Source organism: Rhea pennata, chromosome 7 (assembly GCF_028389875.1).
Source record: "Rhea pennata isolate bPtePen1 chromosome 7, bPtePen1.pri, whole genome shotgun sequence".
Taxonomy (NCBI): domain Eukaryota; kingdom Metazoa; phylum Chordata; class Aves; order Rheiformes; family Rheidae; genus Rhea; species Rhea pennata.
Window position 1 is genome coordinate 33,595,311 of NC_084669.1, and position 23,705 is coordinate 33,619,015.

The 23,705-nt window shown below is 48.2% G+C and overlaps 1 protein-coding gene across 5 annotated transcripts in view; it reads left to right on the forward strand.

Annotated features, from left to right (window-relative positions):
- Positions 1-23,705, forward strand: part of ARID5B (AT-rich interaction domain 5B) — a 100,358-nt gene that overhangs the window by 4,615 nt on the left and 72,038 nt on the right. For 3 of the 5 annotated variants that reach the window (XM_062580331.1, XM_062580333.1, XM_062580332.1), the window contains one exon: positions 3,808-4,033. The exons of 1 other annotated variant lie outside the window; for it this stretch is intronic. In XM_062580331.1, the coding sequence (XP_062436315.1) occupies positions 3,808-4,033 (226 nt within the window). Of the gene's footprint in view, positions 1-210; positions 250-3,807; positions 4,034-23,705 lie in introns of those variants that run through there. One more of the 5 variants, XM_062580335.1, reaches the window with a different exon arrangement.

A 23,705-nucleotide genomic window follows, 5' to 3' on the forward strand; every position in this document is an offset into this window, starting at 1 on the left:
AGTGTTGCCACCATGTGCTGAGTCAGGCAATACAGCGTTTCGTGCCTTCGCCGGGCTGCGATGGTTGCTTAGACAACAGTGACATAATATTTAAGCGTTGCGGCCCTCGAGAAGGTGCTGTCCGTTTTTCCCTGGACGTCTTCTCTGGAAGTGCAGACCTGGTGCGTCCTCAAGGAACGGGAGAGGAAGAACAACAGTTTGTGCAGCCTCCGTGACAGGTGGAAGCGTTTCACTTTGCTCAGGAGTCTGGTGAGATGCGCTAGAATTAGCGGCTGGCTAGATACCCGCTTTTACAGAAACGGAAGGAAAAGCGCCGCTTCGCGTAGTCAGCGTTTGTTTCAGGATTCAGACGACTGTGCGGGCAGGGAAAGCGTTCCCGCGGGCGGGTGAGCGCCCTGGAGGGGGCCGCCGGGAGGAACCGCCTTCGCGAGCAGGGCCCGCGCCCCGGTGCCCCTCGCGGCCCTCGTCGTGTCGGAGCAGGAGGAGCTGCGCGCCCTCCCTCCGTGGAGGGCTCCTCCTGCCGTGGAGACCTCGTGAGCGTATCGCTTCCGAGCGCGGCCAGCACAGCATGAGTCGATTTGTGCGTGTGCGCGTGTGCACGCGCGCAGCGTAGGCAGCGTGGGTGGCTTTTCGTGTTTACCCGGAGATGTAATTATGAGTGACGTGAAGGGTATACAGCAGATTCCTTTAATCTTCTAAAGGTTTGTTGGTCATGTGTCACCGCGTACCTGGTTTTTATTTGCTCGACGTCTGCGTTTCTTTGTCGTCGTGTCGAAGGGGCTTCTCGGGCGGCGGAAGGACGGTGGGCATAGGCGTGCCGGCGGTTTACGCCGCACGGTTGAGGGGGGTCTGCTGGGTAGGAAATTCTTTGATTAGTGGGTTTTGTAAGAGGACGGTTCAACTCAGCCGAGTTGAGGTGACCCTCCAGTGCCCCGGGGCGTCCGCAAACTTTCACATTTCCACTCCGGTTGTCTCCAGAAAGGAGATAACCCTTCGGCGCTGGCCAGCCTCTCAGCTCCCTCCCCCCAGAAGGATGTGACTTCTGGTTTGGGTCGGACTGCAACGCTTGGGAAGGTTGCTGAAGAGGTGTAAAAGATGGGCAAGAGGCGTGCAGATCGCCGATCTGGAAGAACGACGTTAAAAAGGCACTTTGGGGGGGTGAAAAGTCCCTCTGAGGCCTAGGCCTTCCTCGTGAGACCTTTTGGAGGAGCCGGTGCCCAGCTCGCGTGGGAGACATCCCAGTCTGGCCTGCAGCTTCCAGTGCGTAGGAGAAGTCAGTGGGGGAGATTCGCATTGGACAGGGTCTGCGGCCGCTGGTCTGCAAACTGGGCCTAAAAGGAGCAGTCTGAAACGTGAACGGTGAGAGAAAACGGGTCTAAATTACACACCCGTGTGTGCGAAGAGGTTGTCCCAGGCAGAGGAAGATGCCCGGTTTCTTCTCTGGAGCAGTTTCGCTGTCCGTTAGCGGTGCAAACGCGCTGGCGATGCTCGTGGCGCGTTCGGGATCTGCTCATCAGCCGCCCCGGCCTGGGGAGCAGTCGCTGAAACGCGTAGGATCGTTTTTCTGTTTTTTCCAGCTAAAAATAAATTCAGCTGTATTTCCCTTGTAAACTGCGACGATCACTAATGACATGTTAAGAGGAAGTAAAATGTGTTTTCATGCAGAACAGAGTCAGAAGCTGAGCAAGTATTTAGGGCAAAAAAAGAGCAGGCCGAGGCTCGCCGCTCTTTCTCCCTCCACCAGGTATTTTTCATTTAGTCAAAGCTGCTGCCGGACCCCGCTGCCCTGACTCGGCTCTTCTAAAGCTCGAGCCGAGCGGTCGCGTTTTGCTGGAGCGCCGGGCGCCAAAGGGGCCGTAAAAGGGCTTCGGCGCCTGCGCCCGGGGAGGCTTCGCTTCGCTCCCCTTCGCTTCGCTCCCCTTCGCTTCGCTCCCCTTCGCTTCGCTCCTCTCTTCCGTCCCGTTGTTGTTTTCGCGCGCGTTGTGTGCGTGTGTGCGAAGGCTGCGCTCTCGAAAACAAGTTTATTCAGTGGTGATGTAATAGCGATTGTACTTTTCTTTTGGTTAATAAATTGTCTGCTCGGCTTACTTTGTACGCCAGCCAGAATTAGTCATACCGGTTCTTGGAAAGGATGTGAAGAAACTAGTAATTGAAATCGTAATCATTTGATCGTAAGAGCTATTTGGAAAAGAATATTTTAACCAAAAATACATCTGATCTCCGAGCCACGTTTTTATTAAAACTGCTGCTGAATCGATTCTCTGGTGTTGGGTATGAGAAGCAGCGTGGTACTCGGGGATGGCGCTCGGCGTCCTAGAGGAAGCTGTCACGCAGAAGCTGTCTTCAGGCAGACTGAATTTTTTTTTTTCCATCTTGACATTTAATGATCACCGTGTAATGGCTATAAAATGCGTAGCAACTGCAGCTTTTTTATTTCAAGTGGCCGGCGCAATGAAATTGGGTGAAGCCGTCCGTTGAAACCGTGCTTCGCAGTACGCGGCACCTGCCTGGCACGCGGCGAGCCGGCCCGCGGGACGGCGCCGGGACCAGCGCCGGGGCCAGCGCCGGGGCCGGGGCCGGGACCAGCGCCGGGACCGGGGCCGGGGCCGGGGCCGCACTCGGCCCGCCGCCGTGCCGCTCCTTTCGGACCGCGTGCCCGCTGCCGCGCTGGGTGGGACGGCGGTGCCTGCCTGTAGAGCAGCTTCGTACGACGTGAGGGCGAGCGGAGTATCACGTCTCAATAAACCTTTTTTTTTTTTTTTTTTTTTCCCCTCTGTTGAACGGTATTTTATTTCCTGAGGAATGTGTCCAGTAGGGAGAAAAAAAAAAAAAAAAAAAAACCACGGGGAGAATCAGTCGTGCATTTCTCTTTGTTTGATAACTCGAAGAATTTCTCTCCCCTTCACAAATACTTGTGTTTGTTTGAGAGAAAATCGGACTCCGGTTTATTTATTTCAAGAACCGGCAGCCTTATTTAGTGCTAGCAAGGTGTGGTGTGCAAGGTGTGGTGTGCGGCCAGCTCTCATTACAACATAAATTATTCCTGCTGTTTTAACTGAAATATCTGGCGTGTATCTTGCTGGATACGTGCGTATGTTTGTTTGTTTATTTTTCTGAGGCTTTCTCGAGCCCTCGCTCGCTATAGTCGGCTGTAAAACGTTCTGCTTATTCATCATGACTGAGAGGAGTTGATTGTTTCCTGGAAGGATAAAATTCAGCAATTAGAGCTGTTTAATTCAAGTATATGTTCTGGAGGCTAAACTAAGTTTAAGTGCTTTTCTTAGAACGTCTGTTTAAGAAGGGAAAAAAAATACGGTTCTTTTCTGATCCCGAAAAAGGTTTTAAGAAACATGAGAATGTGCAAGTTTCTTTTGGTGGGAAGCACATAACATTTATGTAGTATTTCTTTTGGGATTACATCACAGTTTTATTTAATTTTTAGGACAAAAGTTAAATTCAATATTTGCGAATAAGCCAAGGGAAAATGTACCATAAACGCAGGAATTTTCTGGTGAGTCAGAGTTCCAAGAATCGGAGATTTACTTAGGCCATTTATTTCGGGGCTAGCTGTAAGCGTTAGTCATCCAGCCGTGAATTTTTACATTTGCAGCTAATTGCACCTAAAGAACAAACTTTCCCCGGAGGCTTCGGGGCCGGGCCGCCGGCGTCGCGGCGGGCTGCCGGGGTCCCGCGCGCCGCGCCGCGCCGCGCCGTGCCGCGCCGCGGGAGATCGGTGCGGCGCGGGCGGGCGCCTCGCCGGCGCGGCCCCCGTGACACGTTGTCTCCCTCTCTGGCCGCCCCTCGCAGGATGAAGTTATCGCCGTGTCGGAGAAGGTGACGGTGAAGCTGGAAGACCTGGCGCGATGGGCGCAGTCCGACTTCTCCAAGTGGCGGTGCGGCTTCCGGGCGGCGCCGGTGCCGCCGGCGGCCGCGGGCCGGGGCGGCCCCCGGGAGGCCCTGGCCAGGTACCGGCAGTCCACGCTCAACAGCGGCTTGAACTTCAAGGACGTCCTGAAGGAGAAGGCCGACCTCGGTGAGTGCTCCCGGCGGCCGTGGCGCCCGGCCCGAGGCGGGACGGCGCCCGCTCGGCTGGAGACCCCGCCGGCTCCGCGGGCGGCGGCGGGGAGCTTCGGGCTAACGCGCGGTCCGGGCTCTCCGGCCCCGGGGGCGGCGGGGGGCCCGGGGGGCGGCCCCGGGGTGGCCCTGGCGCCTGCTGGCTGGACGCCCTCTGTGGGGCGCCATGCCACAGCGGTGGGGGCACCGTGTCGCGGCGTCACAGCGGTGGGGCCACGGTGTCACAGCGGTGTGGACACCACGGTGTCACAGTGGTGGGGGCACCATGTCACCGTGTCACAGCGGTGGGGCCATGGTGTCCCAGCGGTGTGGACCCCGTGTCACCGTGTCACAGCGGTGTGGACCCCATGTCACAGTGGTGTGGACCATGTGTCACAGTGGTGGGGGCACCATGTCACCATGTCCCAGCGGTGGGGCCACGGTGTCCCAGCGGTGGGGGCACCGTGTCGCGGCGGTGGGGCCGGGCGGTGGCCCCGGCGCTCCCCACGGGGGAGGCGGTGGGGCGAGCAGGGCCGCGCGTGGGGAGCCCCACGAGGACGGGGACGCGGGCGCCCTCCGAGGTGAGGATGGGCCTCGGCTCCCGGGCCGGCGGCCGGCCGGGCCCGCGTGAGGGACGGCAGCGGTCGCTCTGCCGCCTGGGGTGGTTGCGGCTTTGGGGCTTCGCCCTGTTCTACCGAGCTTTTACGAAAACGTTTCCAAAGAGCGTCACGTTTGGGACGTAATGGGTTGAAAGGTAAGAAACGAGAAGCGAAGGCAGGTGCGCGCGAGGAAGTCGGGCGGTGCGAACGGCGCGGCCGTGCTGGCGCCGCGGCCGCGCCGCGCTGGGGTGAAGCTCTGTCTTGGCGGCTTTTGTCTTCCGCATCTCGTTTTTCTCATCTTACCAAACGGTGAAGTGGTTTCATCAACCTCACGTTTCGCCATTAGGTACAGAGGGTTGGAAGATTAAAACGCAATTGGATGTTGATCTTACTTCTCATTGCATCTCTGGGAAAAAAAAACGACCCATGCAATTTGTTCTCCTTTCCTTTGCTTTTCAGTGTGGTTTCTTCTGGGTCATAATTACATGCAGTAATTTTCTCTGCTATTGCCCTGGCATCTTCTTTACGCACTCCATTTCTTTGCATTTGTTTGTTGTGTCAAAAGAATCTTAATGTTTTTCAGACAGAACTTTTGTGTATTCATGTTTTCTTGTTTTTGTTTTTTAACAAGCAAAAAAAACCCTTGTGGTAAGTTATGAAATTGCTATTATCTACCATAGGAGCCAAAGAAAATTATCTTGAAGCCTAAAGCTTATACTTGCGTGTTAAGCCTTTGAAAATAGGGGTTATACTGAAATGCTTATGGAATCTAAACTATATGCTGTAATTTCTATATCCCACAATCTGATGTTGCTTGTTTTCAGTCAGTGAACGTAGCATTTTTTTTTGTTTGCTTTTTTCTCAGTAGAAGGGGATATTTTGAATAATGTTGGATTCTGATTGCCTTTTTCTTCCTCATGGCTGGTTGGTAGGGAGGAAACCAAGGGTTCGAGAAGACCTACGGCAGATCAGTCGTGTTGATACAGACCACTAGTCTAGCCTGCGGAAGGCAGTGAAAGCAGCTTCTTAAGTCTTAAACTAAGATGGTTGTTCCTTGCTTGAAAGACCCAAGAAATTGAGCATATTTTGCTTCTTGGATCTGAAAACGGCTCACAAGAACTGTGATTTTTCATTGCTCGTGAAGCGGCCCCGTTTGGTTGCGTCTTGAAAGCGGCCTCTGAGCTCCGGAGTTGCCTTCGCTGTGGGGTGAGGGTTTAAGGCCCACCGGTGGAGGAGGGTTCACCGCCGCCGGTGGAGGCGGCCGGTCCGGGTCAGCGTTGCTCCCCGGGAAGCGCCGCCGCCCCAGCCGCGGGTGATGGGCCACACCAGGGCTGCAGAGATTCGAGCTGCCTCTGCTCTGTCTCCTGCGTGTACCGTCCGCGGGGACGTGTGCCGCGGACCTCTCCCAGCGCTCGGGTCCTGCCGGCGGCGCAGCGCTCAGCCGCGGCCGTCACGGGCTTGCTAGCGGTGACTTCTGCCGCGGGGCCCGAGCACGGGCTGGTGGGCTAGGTTTTGCCTTGAAATGGGGTTTTGAGACGCCTCCTCAGCTTGGTTCCTCCGCGGCGCGGTGCCCCGGTGCCGGTGAACAAGGTGAACTCCCAGACCCTCTTTTTCCTGTGAAAAGGTATTTTTCCGTTACAGAAAAATCCCATAAAAGCAAAGAGAATTAGAGATTTTTCCTACCAGGTGTCTTTGGACCACACTGTAGAAGATGATCAAAAATCATGTCCCTACCAAAGAGCTCAGGAGAACTTTACAAAAAATCAGTTTGCACGTTTGCACACTCCCCGGGGGTGGCAAAGGCTGAGATGAGGGGGATGAAATGAAAGCGCGGCCGACGCGGGCCCGCGGCGCCGGCGAAGCGAGGGGCGGGCATGGGGCCGCCCTAGGGCGCAGGGGGCCGGGGAGCGGCGCCTCCAGCCAGCCCCGCGCCCGGCGCCGCGACGCCTGCTTCAGCCGCAGCCCGGGGAGAAAGCTGACCCTAATTCAAAATTTCCCTCCTCTTTATTTTCTCTTTTCCTCCTTTTCTTCCTTTTCTCTTTTCCTCCTTTCTTTTCTGAAGAAATCGGTATTTTTGTAGAATTCCATTGTTTTCATCACTAGTGAATTATGGAGAAATTTTCCTTAGGACTGTATTAAATAAAAGATCTAGCAATGGCATTTTTTTGGGGGGGGGGGTGAGCTTCAATATTTCACCCTGAGAAATGATTTTTAGAAATTATTTCTTTTTGCCTTCTGAGGTATTTATGTTATACGTTTTGTCCCTTTCTCCAAATATGTCAATATTGAATGTAAGCAGTTAATGTCTTAAGACTATTTATAGCTTTGTGAATATTTCTTTCAAATGTTGGGAAAAATAGAGAATAACAACAATGCAGCATATAAAAATAGAGTTCAGGAATGTATTATTCATAATGAACATGAGAACCTGTTTTTCCAGAAGAATTGGTCTGATTAAATCATTCACTATTGAGGCCGCTAGTTATTTATTTTTGTCTTTAGAATTATTTAGGGGATTTTTCTTTGTAATAAATGACTGGTATACCCATATTTGGTAAACCAGTTGGAAGTCACCAAATGAGGAATTAGTTCATTTTACAAATTTTTAGCAGCAAAGCAATGTAAACACTATCAGTTAAATATGGCAAAGTTGCATATTTGTATTCCTTGGGCTATAGCTCGAAAAAAAATTCAAATTATTTTATATAACACTGCTTCTTACAGACTTCCTTTAAGTGAAGTATGAAAGCTGCAGTGTAAGCTTTATTGGCCTATAAATATGTCATTATAGTTGGACTACATTTATATGCTTTGGATTGTTGTTTAAGCCAAGAAAATATGTCTCTACAGGTTGACTTTTTATTGAAACCCTTTGAGGCATACAACAGAATGTATTTTAGGCCAAGGTTATTAAAACAGCATTTTCATTTTTGCAGCAGACTCATTGTCAATTATGCTGCCACAAACTGTCTGTGGATAGGCAGTTATGAATGGTTTCATCTCTAAATGTGTCTTTAGAAAAAGAAATAAAAGATAGAGGAGTCAGAGCTGAAATTGAGAGACGAGACGGAGGGGAGACGAGGGGCTGCGGCGCTCGCGGGCTTGGCGGGTCTGGCCGGGGTGGGAGACCCCGGCCCTGCCTGCCGTGGGGTGAACATCCTCAGTCCCTCCAAAATCCAGAAAAATCCGCTGCTGCTTTTAAGGGGGGATTTTGCCAGCCACACAGAGGTTTCTTGGCAGTTTTTCCTGCTTCTTCCGTGCAAACTCTTTGGCGGAGCTTCCTGGGCAGCCCGAACCCCGCGGGGATGGCTCGCCCCCGGAGACACGGGACCAGCTGTCACGTCTCCCCGTGCAGATTATCAGATTATAATATAGTCGAACTATAATACTATCAGAACTAATAATCTGCGGCCCACGCTCGTGATGGCGACTTCTGACCTGACGTGACTCCCCTCTCTCAGCGTCCGTCGTGTGCGGCTCCCGGCTTAACTTCATGCAATAATTTTCTAACCAGCTAATTGTTAGCCTGTGCGAGTACAGCTATTTCTTTGGATATTTTCTGCCTAAGTCATATGCCTCACTGTCTCCCCTTCTTCTTTATTCAGTTTTCAGCCTTTTTCTTTTTTTTTTTTTCCTCTTCCTAGTGTCTTCCTGCCCCATTGTCCAAGCGCTGAATGTCGTTTTGATCTCGGTAGAGCTCCCGTAAGTGTCCCATTATCTCATTTTCCCCCTCTCTGCACCTTACGTTATTTTTGTCCTGTGGGTCGGAGTGACCTCTCCAGCTCTGTTTAGCCAGCCAAATTGATGCAGCTCTTTTGCTGCAGATGAGGCTATTACAAGGCTGTGTGAGGTGCTCCTCAGAGCCCAGATGGAGAAGGTGGCTCCTTTGGGAAAGGGCTGTCATCTGGTATCCTCCTGGCTGTTTGTACAGCTCCTGGCGCTTGCTGGGCAGTGCTGCGGTTGTGGAAGACTCCTGCAGTCAGGAGAGCTGCTCTGCTGAGCGTGTTCTTCAGAGATGCCACCAAGCGTAAAGGCTTCTGTTGTTCATCCATCTTCTTCTGGTTTAACTACCCTGTACCTGTAGTGCTCAACATGTTGCAGATGGGAGATACCTGAGGAGCTGCAGTGAGAGGACCCCACGAAGGCGGTAGGAGCAGCAGACAAGCTGGGAGCTGACTGAGGCTCTGAGCTTGGCATTGGCGTTGCCACTGTTTCCCGGCCCGCTGGGCTGCGGTGCTTCAGCCTCTCTGCTAGTCTTTTTTTTTTTTTTTTTTTCTCCTCTTTTAAACTTCATTAAGCTTTTCAAATGTTTGCTTTGTGCTTATAGACCACTTGGTGTGTAAGATAATAAATACTCGTAGGCTTGTTGGCTCAAACGCTGCAAGCTGATGCTGTTGCCCTGTGCGACGTACCTCAGTACTCCCATGGCAGCATCCTCTGCAGGAGGAGCGATGCTGCTGTCTCTGCGAGGGCCTTCACCTTATCAAAGAGAGAAAATTTGGATTTCTCCTCAACCTGGGACCTGCCTTTGAGCCCTGGTAAAAGGGGATGGTGGCATTGCCCCTGGGAATTGAGGAGGTGGCTGCGTTGTTCTTTGAAATGCAGGCGATCTACAGAGAAATGTAAACAAAATCCCACCTAACTTCTCCTCAGGTAGCCCCCAAGTTGCAGTGCCTTCCCCCACCCCCCTTGCTGTGGCAGGCGCAGGCTAACGTGGTTATCGGAGTCGTGCTGATAGCGGCTGTCACTGCGTCAGCGTTTTCAATTACGCATTGGTACGACAGGGCACTTGTCGCCAGCGCGGAGCACAGCCATTTGCAATTGCAGTTAGGTCTGTTCAGAAACACTAGGGAAGAAATCACGGCTACAGAGTAGGAGAGGGGGAAGAGTTAAATTTTAGTGCCTTGTGAAGTCGGAGGGAATTGCCCCGAGTTCTTCTAAAGCTGAAGCTGCAGCAGTTTGCACCATTAATAAGAGTTTTGTGGCAGCCTCTGGCTGGAGCGGGAGTAGCCTACATAATTACAAAATAAAGCAGGTAGAAAATACAGGCCATTCACAGACAGCGTAAAAAGTGGCCTTTATGGGACAGTGTGCCTTTAAAAATGTTTGACGGCTTTTTTTATTTTTGTCTGTTTTTAGCACCGAGATTGACCTTGCCAGGCAGTGTAATAACCCACATGTGTCTGCTCTCCAGGATTTTTTCCCTTCTAGTCACTGCTGGATCTTGCATTTAATTCTTACTGACCATGAGGTTTTGTTCCAGTAACTCGAAGCGTGTGCCTCCCAGTGCAGCGCTGCCGTGCTTTGCATCGCCTTCTCCCAGCGGCTGCCTTTTGCCGTGGGGCGCAGCGGGTGCTGCTTTCCTCTCTGCCCAGCCTTCCCCCCAGTTCCTGGCCCTGACCGCGTTGTCCCCGGGCCCCTGGGGACCCCCTTTGGGCCGTCCGTTGTTCTGTGTCCCCACGCGCTGGGGAGGTGACGGGCGTCCTCCTCCCTGTGCCATACTTGCTGGCCTGGGTTGTTGGTTCCTAGCAGATCATCGGTGCCTTTTTCCCGCGTTGTGTCCTTTCCACCCAGCCAGCCAAAACTGGCTGAGTAAACCAGGCACCTCTGTAGCATTGCAGTTCAGCCAGGTGGGCCCTGAGGATGTCCTCTTTCTCTGGGCTGGCTGTTTTCCCATGCTGTAAGTATGCTCTGAGCCTGGAGTCTGGTGGTCGTCCTGGACCTCGAGCACGCTGTTAGTCCAGTCAAAGTGTCTTCGTCCCGGGTCGTGACTCGCTCAGGCTGTGACTGGTGCTGCCATGCTGAGGCTCTCCTGCAGGCTCTGTTGACACCACGGCCGCGGCCAGGTGTCTTGTCCCATCTTAGGGGAGGACAAGAGCTCACCCAGCTTATGCAGCACCATGCGTCCATGTTGCTCCTCAGGGTTGCATGTTCATTGCTCCTGTGCCCAGGAGACCTCGTCTCGTGCTTGCAGACATGCCACGGTGTGCATGGCCTGCCGTCGTCTGCTTGTCGAAGTATCTCAGTTTGGGTCTCACTGCAGCCTTGCAGAAAAGCTGGTGCTTGTTCTCTTTGCTTGCTCGGTGATCCTCGCAGGGTGAGGCCCCTGATGGTTCAAGGTGTTTGGGAAGGGGGGTTAAACTAGGTGTATAAATTGGAGTGGTTTGTGGGACGTGGGTAGCAGAGAAAGCACAGATTTAAAACATATAACAACAGCATGAATTGTAACTTAGTAGATAGGTTTTATACTGCAGGCATTGTGGCATAACCTTTATTTAGTTCATTTACTAAAATCTGTACCATGTGAAGTAAGTTCCTCCTTAATTTTATTGCTAATAATAATTTGCTTGTAAAAATAAATCCTCAACACTGTAAACCTTCAGCTTGGGGCTCCTTTGCTCTGTTGCATTGCAAAGGACAAATCCTTAACGCCATAAGGAAGTCTCTGTTAGTGGTAGCGAATGTGTATTATTTTAACAGGAGTATATTTCAGATGCTTGTGAAAAATCAAGGTGAATTTTTACATCTGTGCACTGCTGCATAATTGATATATGTAGAAGCCGAAATTCAAAATAGGCTTTTAGAAGAGCACGCATTTGATTTTCCTAAACGTTTAAATATATGTATCACATCCTCATTTTAAGATGCTGGTTAATGACTTTATGAGCATGTTGGCAGCCATAGCATTACATGTGGTTTGAGAAATGTGTCTGGATATGCTTGGTAAGCAGTATTGTTCTGACAGTGTACTAAAGGCCATCTTCAATTTGACTGTGCTCTACTTTGTTATGCTGTGGAAGAAGAAGATAATTCAGCAGAGCATTGTGCTGTCGGCTGGAGACGCCGCACTTCAGAATACAAATATTACTAAGGATAAATGAATCATTAAAAGAAGAGTAGCATGAAATATCTGATGAATGAACTCCAGGAGTCTCTGCTGGAATGAATTTAGCATTCATGGACAGTACCATAATATGTGAAATAATAGTATCAGTTCTACATTCAGATGCCAAAAACATTTATGGACCCAGAATAATTGTGAATTACAAGGCTGTAAATACGTAGAAGGGATTTGGTGATATCATAATAAACCATGAGAAAGATGCTAGACTGGTTTCTAATGTTACCAGAACCTTGAGATGTATTTACAACCTTGTTCACACTCCTGCAGTTTTAGGAGGCAATTCTGCTCTCACAACATGTTTGTGATTCCCGTTAGTGCCAAGGGGAGTTGTACATGTGTGTCATGGGTGAATAGATCCCCATGTGCTGTGCGATCCAAGAATCCTATCACTAACCCAAAATATAATTAAAAAAAGAATAAAAGGGAAAAATTCCCTCTTGTCCTCCTCCAGGTTCTCTCGTGCCCTGTTGTCCTCTGAATGAAGCTAATGCGGGGAAAATAGGTAAAGCATGACAAGGTGGCTGCTGGGTTCCCAAACATTTTATCCATAGCTGCATCATTTTTTCACTTTTTATTACTGAGCACAGAACAACCAGAGCCGAGATGTTCTGGTCCCAGGTTTCTTTCAAGTGCAGGCTAATGCATTTTAAAACCACGTTCCAAGTACCGGGGGAAGGCTGGGACCATCGGCCTTCCCAGCCAGAGGGGATTCGCCGCTGCGATGCCAGATCCACGCCTGGTAAGAACAGTTACTGGGGAACTGGGATCTGACATGATACTGGAGAGCACGTCCAGCTTTCCGCGAGTCCCACGTCGCCTGTTTGTAATTACGCCGGGTGTCCCCGGCCGTGCCGCGCTGAGGGGGTGGCAGCGTCTCCGCAGGTGCTTGGTGTCGGCTCAGGCGTCTTCTGCAGGACCCGAGTCTTCCCACAGCCTCGTCCTCTTCACAAGTCATCGGTAAACTGTGCCTGCACCGCGCGGCGGTGGTGAGGTCCTTGGCCCCGGGGACCTCTCTGCACCCAGCTCCTGTTGTGCTCTTGGGTAGACTCATCCCCCGACCCCAGCAAACGCCTCAGGCCCTTGAGATGCATCCTGGGCCTCCCAGCTTTGCCCGCTGATGAGGCAAAGGCAAGACAATCCCCAAACCAAAAAAAAAAACCAAAAACCAAACCCCAGCAACGAAGCGGCTGGTGATGTGTGCGGGGTCACGTGAGCCTCATGGGCGCTGGTGGCGGCTCCTCCCCCAGCTTGTTGCTGAGACGAGGTTTGCTTTGATTGCCCCAGGTTGGTTCATTGGCTTGCTCTCTGGGATCCATGTGGGTTCTTGCTATTGCAAGGTCACAGGACTATTGATTATTTGTTTTTTAGCTAATTACTAGTGGCTTTAACTTGATATTCTTAGTTGCATCTGCGTGAGCTCTCGTGGTGTACCCGGTAGGCAGTGTGTAATTCAGTTTTAACATATGTTTTCCCCTTTAATTATTTTAAAGCCGTGGTCTCCACTTTTCTTTCATACGAAGTATTTCCTGATTAAAAGCTTTGTGGGATGAAAATTAAATTATGAGGTACTATCAAAATCTATTTAAAAAATCTCAAATGTTTCAGTTCCATCTTACTTTTAATTTTCCTGCTCCTTAGATGACCCTTACTTGTGCCAGTGTATGTCAGTATACACTTTGAGTTTTGGTGTACAGAGAAAATAGCTGAAAAGGGCTTTTTATGCTTAAATTCCTAATCCTCTGTTCAGAATCACAAAATTGGAGCCCCATAAGTTCTGTGATATAGTGTGCGTATATGTATATGTGTGTGTATATATATACACACACACATATATAAAAATATATATATTTTATATATATATATATAAAAAACAGCCAAATAATTTTGGCAGTTCAAATGCAGAAACTAAAAATAATTTAATCTGCAGTGTGAACATAGTTTCGTATTTATACTAGCATCTGGCCTCAGGAATTGAATACTCCATTCTTTAAATAGCTTCACTCTAGCTCTTGAATGCTTTGTGACTGGAACATTACCCTACAGTCATACACCTTGTTTACATATTTCTGTTAAAAGGCAAAAGAACTTGCAGTACTTCAAAACATCGGTGCAGGCTCCTTCCCCCCCCCCCCCGCCCCCCCCCCCCGCTGTTGCCCTGGAAAGGAAAAATTTAAGAAAAAAAATAAGGGAAGGGTGGTCTGAAAGTGTGTTTTAAATTTAGTTTTTCTCATTTTGCTGTTGGGTACATATATTACTGTCACATGTATGAAAAACTGAAGGAAAAAAATTCTGAGGAAAATACGTGCCATTCCAGATGCCCAACAGTAGCCAAATACAAATTTATGCACACTTTGTTGAATTGTTTGTTTGTTTTTAATCCAGCAAACGTCTTTGTCTTTAAAAACATTTTGCCTAGAGGTAGTGAATCTTTTTTGTTATCCATATGGTAGAAATAAGGAATAGGTCCCCGTGAAGGAAAAATATCAAAATAATGTAATAAACAGGTAGGCGCTATAAACGGGTGGCTAATGATTAGCTTTTTGCAGTCCATGGGGACAAAGTATCTTTTTATAGTTTTATGATCCTTGCCCAGCCCCCCTTTAGGAGGAATTGTATTTTCAGATTTATATATCTGAAACTTCATCTAAGCTTTACAAATTTAGTAGCTCCCTATTTAGAGGCTGATAGTGAATGTAAGTCCGGACTAATATTCTCATTGCTGCTTTTTCATTCACATGTCTTGAGGTGAACCTAAAAGCAGAAGAGAAAATATCCCATTTTTAAACCTCCGTGCAGAATCCATTTGTATGAGTCACTCAAACAAAATCGTAGCGGTTTGGCTAAAAAAGGCTTCGTTTCCAAAGGGAATGTGCCTTAAAACTTTGGCGCGTTTCCCGCGGTGTTTCTTGAGTGCGTTTCATGTGTTGCCGTTGTGCTGTTGTAAAACCCCGAAGGTGCGATTGCTCCCGCGGTTGGTGCCGGGGCCGCGGGGCGCTTCGGGCGCGCCGGGGCCCTCGCCGCGCCTCCCTGCCCACGCCGCTTCGCCTTCCCGCGGAAGACTTCGCTGCGCCTTTCTTTCCTTTTTTTTTTTTTCCTTTTTCCCCCAGGGTGCGTGTGTGGCTTGGTTTGGTGCTTGTTTTGATGCTTCTGCGTGCGTGTGTGCGTGCTCTGGTTTTGCTTCGGTTTCTTTGGAGCTCAGACTTGCGTATGACGAACGCGAGCAGCCCAGGGTTAGCCTTCCGGTGATTTCGGAGACCGTGGGATTGCGAGGCACAAAACATGTGATTTATTGGGTAAAGCCTATTTAATATCTTAAAAGCATAGGGTAGGAGATCAGATGTGAGCGTAGCAGCTTTAAAATATAGTCCCTGACAACATACTTAAGGACGTTTAGGTCTATATGAAATACGCAGGAAATGAGGCCAATTTTGTCCCCGCTGTTTTAGTGGCAGGGCACGTGGGATGGAAGGTGAGAGTGTGGGCAGGAATTCGTGTGTAAGATAACACGATCCCCGCGTATTTTGCACAAATGGGACAGAAGCATTTTTTCACCCCCTGTAGCAGAAACTCTGTTGGTAGCTTCTCTGTCTCACTGAGAGACTTTCCACCCATCAGACGTACCAGCAAATGGTTATAAATTAATATGAGAAGTCGTTGCCTCATTTCTGGCCGGTTGTGCACGGTGTTTATACAACGCAGCACCTCTTTGCCTCCTCTTTCAGAGGTCGGGGAAGCGTGAGAAGCAACGTTGTAAAGGCTTTGTCCCCTTGTCGCCTTATAGACAAGATCAATATATTGGTGGCAAATGCCTTATGTCTGTTTTACCTGGAGAACGCTTGTGGAGCGTTGTCTCCAGAACAAGAGGCCCTCAAACACTGAAGCAGGACAGCGGTGGCCAGAAGGGTCTGTAATGATTTCTGATCAGGCTAATGACTAACCACTGACTTCTGCTGCATAGATGAAATACTCTGTTTTCCCCAAAGCTATCAGACTGCTTAGTGAAGGGCTGGTTGTTCTTAAATAAGCACTTCACTTCCTACTTTTTTAGGAAAACAATACAACGAGTTTTTCATTTGAAGAGGGAGATTGTGACAGCAGTGCTTGGGAATTGTGTTGTCCAGGCCCTGCAGACCTTCTGAGTGGGTCTGTCTAAAAGCGTCATTCATACCTCGCTGGGCACGTGGTAAATTTCTTGCTTAAAATCATGCAGCATTTCTTGGGCAGCTGGAATTTTTAGCTGGGCGCATAACTAAGGTTTTGCAAATGTTTGGCTGGGCAGGCAGAAACTTGGAAAATACACTGTGGACGAGTTTTCTCTTGTTTCCATAGTGGCTTTGTCACTTGGGCTTCTTATGAACGTAATGCCTACAGCTGGAGCACAAGGACTCATTCATACTCTCACAAAACAAAACGAGTCCTTGGGCCCAGTCCCACAAAGTCCTGAGTGTCCCAGGTCGAGGCATGCCCTGAGCTCGATGCTACTTGCAGGAGACTTTGTCTTCACCAGCAGTGGTCAAGAGAGGGTAGCATGGTATGATTTCTGTAGAAAAGGCAGGGCTGCAATTTCTGTTTTTGCTGCTCTCCTTCAGAGCATGTCTGTACAGTTTGCAGGTAGAACTGGAGTCTTGTGTGCGCCTTGTTGGGAATCTTTGCTCCAGTTGTCTTCAGCAGATTATCTTGCTCCATACCTTTACCATTTCTCAGGCAATTCACTACCCAGATTGCCCAAACCAAAACATGAGGTTTTTTGGAGCAGTCATTGCAGTGGCATCTTTCTTTATCCTGTGCATCCTTCTTCACCAGGCAAAGTGACACCAGCTCTATGCTGGGGGTTGCTGACTCCAAAGTTAGGGAGCCCTCTCCTGTGTCATGGACAACGTGAGCAGGGGGACTGCGTTTATATTTAATTTGGTATGGGGACCATTGTGCTACCTCTTCCTCCTACACAGAAGGATCCTGGTACCCACAGCAGAGCTATGGCAAATCCCAGCCATCGCAAACCTGTAGAGATAGCGAGTACCTTATGGGTACTACCTGGAGGCTGTTGAAGACTGTGGATAGAAGAGTGACAGCGGCCTCCATGGTCAGAAAACGCTGATGTTGAGCATGAAAACGTAAGCTAGAATAGCTTACTCGCCTTAATTGAAGCAATTTCTGATATTGGCAGTGTGGGGTGGCCCAGTACGGGAGGTCTGGTGAGGATAACAAAGATCTTGCCCTCTTGGAGCAGGCTGTCCTTGCGTTCATTTTTGTAGGGTTCCTGTGCAGCTGTTTCTCTTATGCCACCTCATCTGTCACTTCGGCCATCAGGAGAGAGTTTCGGATGCTTGTATCTGAGCTAATCTGTGCAGCTTTTTGTAGAAACCTGGTGGTGCTAAAAATCTATCTTCAGGGTGGCTTCAGGCTCTCCTTTAAAATGGCCGGGTTACCTGTCTTCCTTCTGAGAGCGTGGCTGGCATCGGAAGGATCACAGCTGCGCACGGCAGCAGAGGTTTTCCTCTCCGACACCAAAGTGTAGAGGCAGCAGTCACAGCACGGCATTCTGCGGCTCAGGCCATCCTGCCACAGCGCGTCCCAAAATGAGTATCCTGGTGTGCCTTTGTGTGTTGCTGGCTACATGGTGTGTAATTCCCACCGAGTCTGAAGACCTGCTGCAGCTGAGCTCAGGTGAGGAACTACTCTGGCAGGAGGAAACTGCAGAGCAGCAAAGAGCAGCAGCTTCTTTCCAACGTTGTTGCGTGGACTTGGCCTCTCGATCCGGTAGCAGATTTGGGAGAGTGTTTTGGCAGTGACAGAGATAAAACCTCTCCATCCTAGCAAGTGTAAAGGCTTGGCAGTCCCAGTGAGGTCCCCACTATGCCCACACTGACTGAAGAGTGGTGTTTTGCCCTTCCCCTAGTAATGGTGACTTTTGCAGGTTTTGCAGCATGGATACCATTCTTTCCAGCCTCTGATACCCCAGGCTCCAAATTGCAGGGGGGGGGGCTGTAGCTTCCAGGCTCGTTGTTGTGCTGGTGTGTGCAAACCTGAGGCAGCACGTGAGCCAGGAGCGAAACACTCTGCATATCTCGGGGGTTACAGTCGCCTGTGTGCGTGGCCTGGACACACCCTGCAAGTCATCGAGGAGATCGCCGTGAACCCCGTGATTGCTTCCATGATAAGGAGCTACTCTTTTGCGTAGTCTGTTCTTCCTGGGCATTGTAGGAAGTCTTAGTGAAGTAGTGACAGGAATTACTAGACCAGAGTGAAACGTTACAGATCATTGAACAAACAAACAAACAACCCCCCCACCTCGTTTTATTGAAGAACATGGGTGCACGCAAATCTCAGCAACTTTGGTCTTCACAGCTAGCTGACCTGAGGAGCTGCGGGAAGGACCAAGTTGTAAGCTTAGGCAAGTTGGAGAGATCAGCAGCTGTGAACTGACTTTGTAAAGCTACTAGCCTATCTCATTTCCAGAAAGTGAAAGTTTGAAGGAGGTCCTGAATCTGGTTTCTCACATGCGAGATCATTTTGCTACCCGTGACCTAGAAACCAACGAGTGTGTAAATTACAGGCAAGAAGAAAATTGTGAATTGACTGTAAGGTGAATGTAAGTTGAATAATTCCCCGAACTTCAACTGGAGTAAGAAGAAAAGATCATTGAATTCTAAAACAGACTGCAGTATAGACAAAGAAAATGTTATTTTAGTATAGATTAAACTTATGACTAAGATATAGAGGGATTATTGTGTCTGTTTCGGATGTAATTTCATGCCTCAGAATTTACATTGAAGGAAAACTGGTCTGGATCACATTAGCAAGGGCCCTGTTTTGCTGTCAGTTTAATTAAATGGAAACTGCTGGCAAGGAGACCGGAGGAGGTTTATAGAAGCAATACTATTTTGTGTGTTGGAACAGGAAACTCTTAGGTCTTCCAGTTTGAAAGGGATGCAAAAATGAAACCTGTGATTCATTCTTGTTTACAAACTCCCAGCTAGTATACAATGACCCGAGTGATAAATTAACTCCCAGTATACATGGTATACGCAGGGGGCTTCGCAATAGCTGCAGACCTCATGGTTAGGAAAACTGTGGCCTTGGACCCGGAGGTTAGAACATGAAGTTTTTCCAAGCTGCGCAGATCTTCAAAAGCGTTCCCTTTTCCTTCCCTGTTTCGCGCGAAGAGATCGGCAGCATGCGTTGGGAGTGCTTGCTGCAAGACTGCCGTCCAGCAAAGCCCCCCAAAACCAAAAAGCCTGTCCCTGGGGAACGTGGATTTATCTGTTAGCTGCCTCTGGCACGCTGCCTTCTGGCTTTGTTTTCTGAGAGAAACGTCTTCGGTTACGTTAATAGGCAAAAACACTGAACGTAGCACGTAAGAGAAAAAAAATTGTTTTCTTTCCCTTTTTCAGTTCTGTTTATTGTATTATGTCGTTCTGTGGTGTAATTGTACAATAACTCAAAATTGGAGTAAAGAAAAGCAGACTGGATCTCGGGCTCCAGCAACCTACTTACTTGGGAGCGAGCTCTTCTAGGTGACTCAGAGTGACTGAAAATGAATGTTTATGCCTTTTAATAGCCCCTCGGTGACACTGACTCTAATTACATCAAATGCTTTTGTGTTCTCCAGAATTGTTTGTATCACCCAGTTATATCTTCTCTTTTATTTATATTTGTTTTTATCGCTTGGAAATTTTCACGTAGGTTACGAGTTGACCTGCCTTTCCCCTTGCATCAGCTTGTTCTCTCTTTTTTGTGTCTTTGAGATGTCATAAAAGAAACTTAATCTTGACTTAATGTATTAAGGAAAAGGGGTTATTTATATGAAGCTGTGTGTGTATATATGCACACGTATGTGTGTGTATATCTATGTGCATATATACACATATATATGCACATATATGTGTAGGTACCTATATATGCATGTGTATATACTTACACACTAACACACACAGCTATATATAGTGCTGAGCACTGATAGCCATAAAGCACTTGGCTCTGAGAATATCTGTGTGAAAGACTTAATATTCTTCACATAAGTATCAAAAGTAATAAAAGACATTGTTTGAGACCTGGATAGATTAGAAGAAAAAGGAGGGAGAAAAAGAGTTAGTTAAATACATAACAGCAGCAAGAAAACTAGAATGAGCAGGTTCTGGGAGATCTCTATCCCTGAGAATTCATTGGGATTTTTGATGAAGCTGTAGGAGGAATACATGTTTTAATATTAACTTCAGTCATGCTTTAGCCCAGTGCCTCCAGTGAGCATGAAATGCTGCATGGCTGGGAGGTAGGTGGAGATGAGATTTGGAGAGCTGTTGTGTAACTGTAGGTAGAGGGAAGGAAGAAGTGCCCAAGCTAACCTGGCTTCTTCTGCCTCGAAATGTAACAAGGTAGATGCAGTTTCTCTCCAAACGCTCCGTGATTTCGTAATACCTCACGGGAAGGTACCTGGGGGCACTTGCTGGTGCGCAGTCCACTGTCTCAGCTGGCTGGTGGTCTCCCAAAGACAAAGTCCCAACAGTGCAAAATAAACCAACAAACTCTCCTCCAGATCCAGGGGCTCCCACGCAAGCAGAGCGTGTAGTCGTAGTAGTCGTAAGTCAAAGCAGCCGCAACCATTGCGCTGCAGAGCTGCGGGATCCCTGGTCGTTGTGTTGGAGGGTGGTGAGAAACCAAAATCCTTCCAGAGGAGCTGCCTTTCAAGGCAACCTAGAGAGAAGAAAGACTTCCCTGGTTGTAATGGTGGTGAGGCTCACGACCGCTATAAACTTTTGGTCTTTACAAAGTCAAGTGAGATTCTCTACCGTCTAGTTTCTTTTAATTTTTCTTTTCCTGTTCTGCTTCGTGACAGTGCTTCAAATAATTGTGTTGATTTATGATTGCAGGTATTTTAAAGCTGTAGTATGCTGTATTGTTTCTGGCCCTGTCCAATTATACAATTGAGTTTAGGCATGTAATACTGTTATAACGAAAATATCTATCCTAATGAACTGAATTTCGTGGAGTACAATGCAAGAATATTTATAGCCACTCTTAGAGCCGCTTTAGAGTCAGAATATGCCTCTTTGGCGTGGCCGTTAAGGACAGGAAAAAATCCCAAATCTTCCTCAGTCCGACCCCAAACCCAGCACAGAACCACTGCCGGGTACCTGGGGCAGCCTGGGAAGGTTGATGGGAAGCAGAATATGAGAGAATAATTTTTTCTGCTAGAAAACAAGGATCCGACATTATTTGTACAGTAAGACAGAGTTATTGTTTGGCCGTGCCACTGTAATGAAACAATAAAGATCATATTTAATTTAAATATCATCTCCCAAGAGTCTTTTTGTTCTCTTTCTAGCGTTTTGGCTATTAAATTTAGATTGCTGGTATAGTTTCCTCGCTGCTTTTCAGCGAGTGAAATGGGCAAGGGCTCCCCTCCTCCTCCCAGCTCTGTTTAAACGTAGACCTTTGGCATTCCAGCAATCTGACCTTGTTTGTAGGGAACGGCTCATTTTTCTATAATGTAATATGAAGCACTCTTGTGTTTTGATTCCACGAACTAGAGAGTTTAATGTTCCAGCTTGGCACGATAAGGATATGATCTGGTCGAGATAGACACACTAAAGGAAATTAGCTATTGTACTGTTCTTTAGCATATTGTTTGTGCAGCAGTTTCATTTAGAATAATTTTGAGTAATCTTGGAGTACCCTTTAAAGATTTCTTTTTCGCCCGTATAAAAAGTGCGGCTTTAAGAGGTTTCTCCTAAAATAAATTTGCGGCGGTCTCCTTGCTAGTCAGCCTGCCGTGATTACTTGCAGACATACTGGAAATCTGCATGCGCTTTTCTCCATTATAAAACACTGATCTGCTCAGATCATTAGCTCCCTCATGACTAGCGCTTGGCAGCCCGCCAAGGCAGCCCAACTCCGGAGCTGTAAATCGTGAGTTGAAATAGCAGAAAGTGGATTTGTAACTTAAAAAGTGTAAACAGTTTGGAAAATGAAGTAATTTTAGAGTATGATTGATTGCCTTAAGATTGCACTTTAAATTAGCCCGGGGTCTCCGATGCAGATCCGCGCGCTAACTGCTTATTATAAGTTTTCACTTTCCCTTGGAACAATGGCATTGTTGGGCGGCTTCTAAACAATGTATGCTTCTCCTAGAGTGACCTTTTAGGAAATGAATAGTTTTATTGTGTGTCCATTACTTTGCCTGAAACAACATTTTTGAGTTATTAATTTGCCATGTTCTATAAATAAAGGATTCAAAATGCAAAGCAGCTGCATAACGCTGCATGCCGTTTATCAAACTTGGGCAGAGGCATCACCGCTGGAGATTGATAATGCAGTGCGTAGATAATGTTTTTTCCGCTGATAAATTAATAATGTTCTGTGTAGCCTATGGTTACTGGAGATTGGTTCTTGAATACGGTGGAAACAAAAATTAGGAGTTTTGTAGCAGAGATGATTAGTACTCATTCTGGGGGACTGGCACGCCACATGCACTTGTTTCAAGGACCTCAGCAGCGGTGGCCGCAGAGCGGTGGGCAGCAATACACATGGCTTGCATTTGGCTCCTTAAAAATTGAGGGCACAATGTCCCCAGCTCGCTCGGTGTTGGTGGAGGAGAGTACTAACAGGAGATAAAGCTCGCTCTTGGTTCAGGAAAGCGTGCCGTTTAATATCTGGCATCGCGTGCGTGCTGGCTGCTAGCAAATAGTGGCTGAAACCATTTGCTGCTCTTTTCCAAAAGAGATATGAAATCAATCTGCAATGCATCCCTGGTATCTAAGGTCACAAAGATCCTTAGTGTGGAGCAGGACCTCAATATAATTTTGTGGGAGTGTGCACATAAGTCTGTTATACGTATATATTAAGCGTATATATTCTGTTCATCCAGGACCGCTGTTTGCTGCTCTTACACATTCTCTAACACTCATGGCCATGCTAAAAATTAAGAACCTAAAACTCTTTCACTGACATTAACACTGACTGTAAATCATAGTTAAAGTCTGTGACTTGAATGGCATATACAGCAAGAACTCTTAACAATTTTATTTCTGAGTGCATCTTTCATCTTGTCCCTTGTCCTCGATTTGGTCTCTGGCTTTCAGTAGGTGGAAGGTGCTGCTTTATCGATCTTTGGGAGGCTCTTTTCCCAGAGAGTATTTTTTCACGATGTTATCAGCCCTCCTTGAGCTTTCTTCCTCTCTCACTCCATGTTCGAAATGAAAATGTTGAAGTTAGACTTGAGCACGAGAGATCACCTAGAGGCCCGAGTACAGGTCTGGGAGCTGGGATAGCTGTTGGCCAGGCTCGTCTGGTAGCCTCGGATGAGTCCAAACGTCCCCTAACAGATTATTTCATACGCAAAACTGGGGAAATAATACTTCTATCAATCTGCTTTCCTAACAGGAATGCCCTGAGGATTAATTTGCATCTATTAAGTGCTTTGGAACAGACAGTGCTATCTACTATTAGAGCAGACATCAGAGGGGTAGATAGTGTGTTGAGGTTGTGTGAGCCTTCCTCTGTGCTGGAGGTGGGACCAAGCCGTGTCAGGAGCGGAGCGAGCGCAGCTCGGTGGTTTTCTGGAGGATTGGCAGCGCTTTGCCTGGTCGTTCCTGGGCAGACTCGCTAGAGGGTTAGGCTCTCGCTGAAAACTTGGAAAGAGTCGACCTAGAGAAAGGAGTGGGAGGATGCTTGCTTGTTCCTCCCAGCTCATGGGCATAATTCATCCTGAAATCCTTTCTCACCCTGCCTCCACCTGAGGCCTTTTCAGATAATTCAGGTAACGCAGCTCCTCTCCTACAGGAAACGCTTCCTGCCGCTGCGCAAGAGGAAGAGAAATCCTGTATTTGGTCTCAGGATGCGTGCGGGGCTGGGCTCTCAGGTTCCCGTCATAGGGAGCCCTGGCTTTTATTCAAAAAGCCATTCTCCTTTCTTGAAGAGCAAATTCTTATTTTCTTTCTGCATTCTCCACTGCAAAGTCCTCAGAAGGCAAAAGTCTAATTTTGGGGATAGGGTAGTAAACTGGGAAGGTGTGCGCCTGCTCCGAAGTCTAGGAAAGTTTCCATCATCTTAACCAGAGGGGTTGTCATCTCACCAGCAGCTGCTTTTGTTCTCTGGTCCACCTTCTCTCTCCATAAGCTTTTATACCTCTCTTGCAGATGCCGTAACAG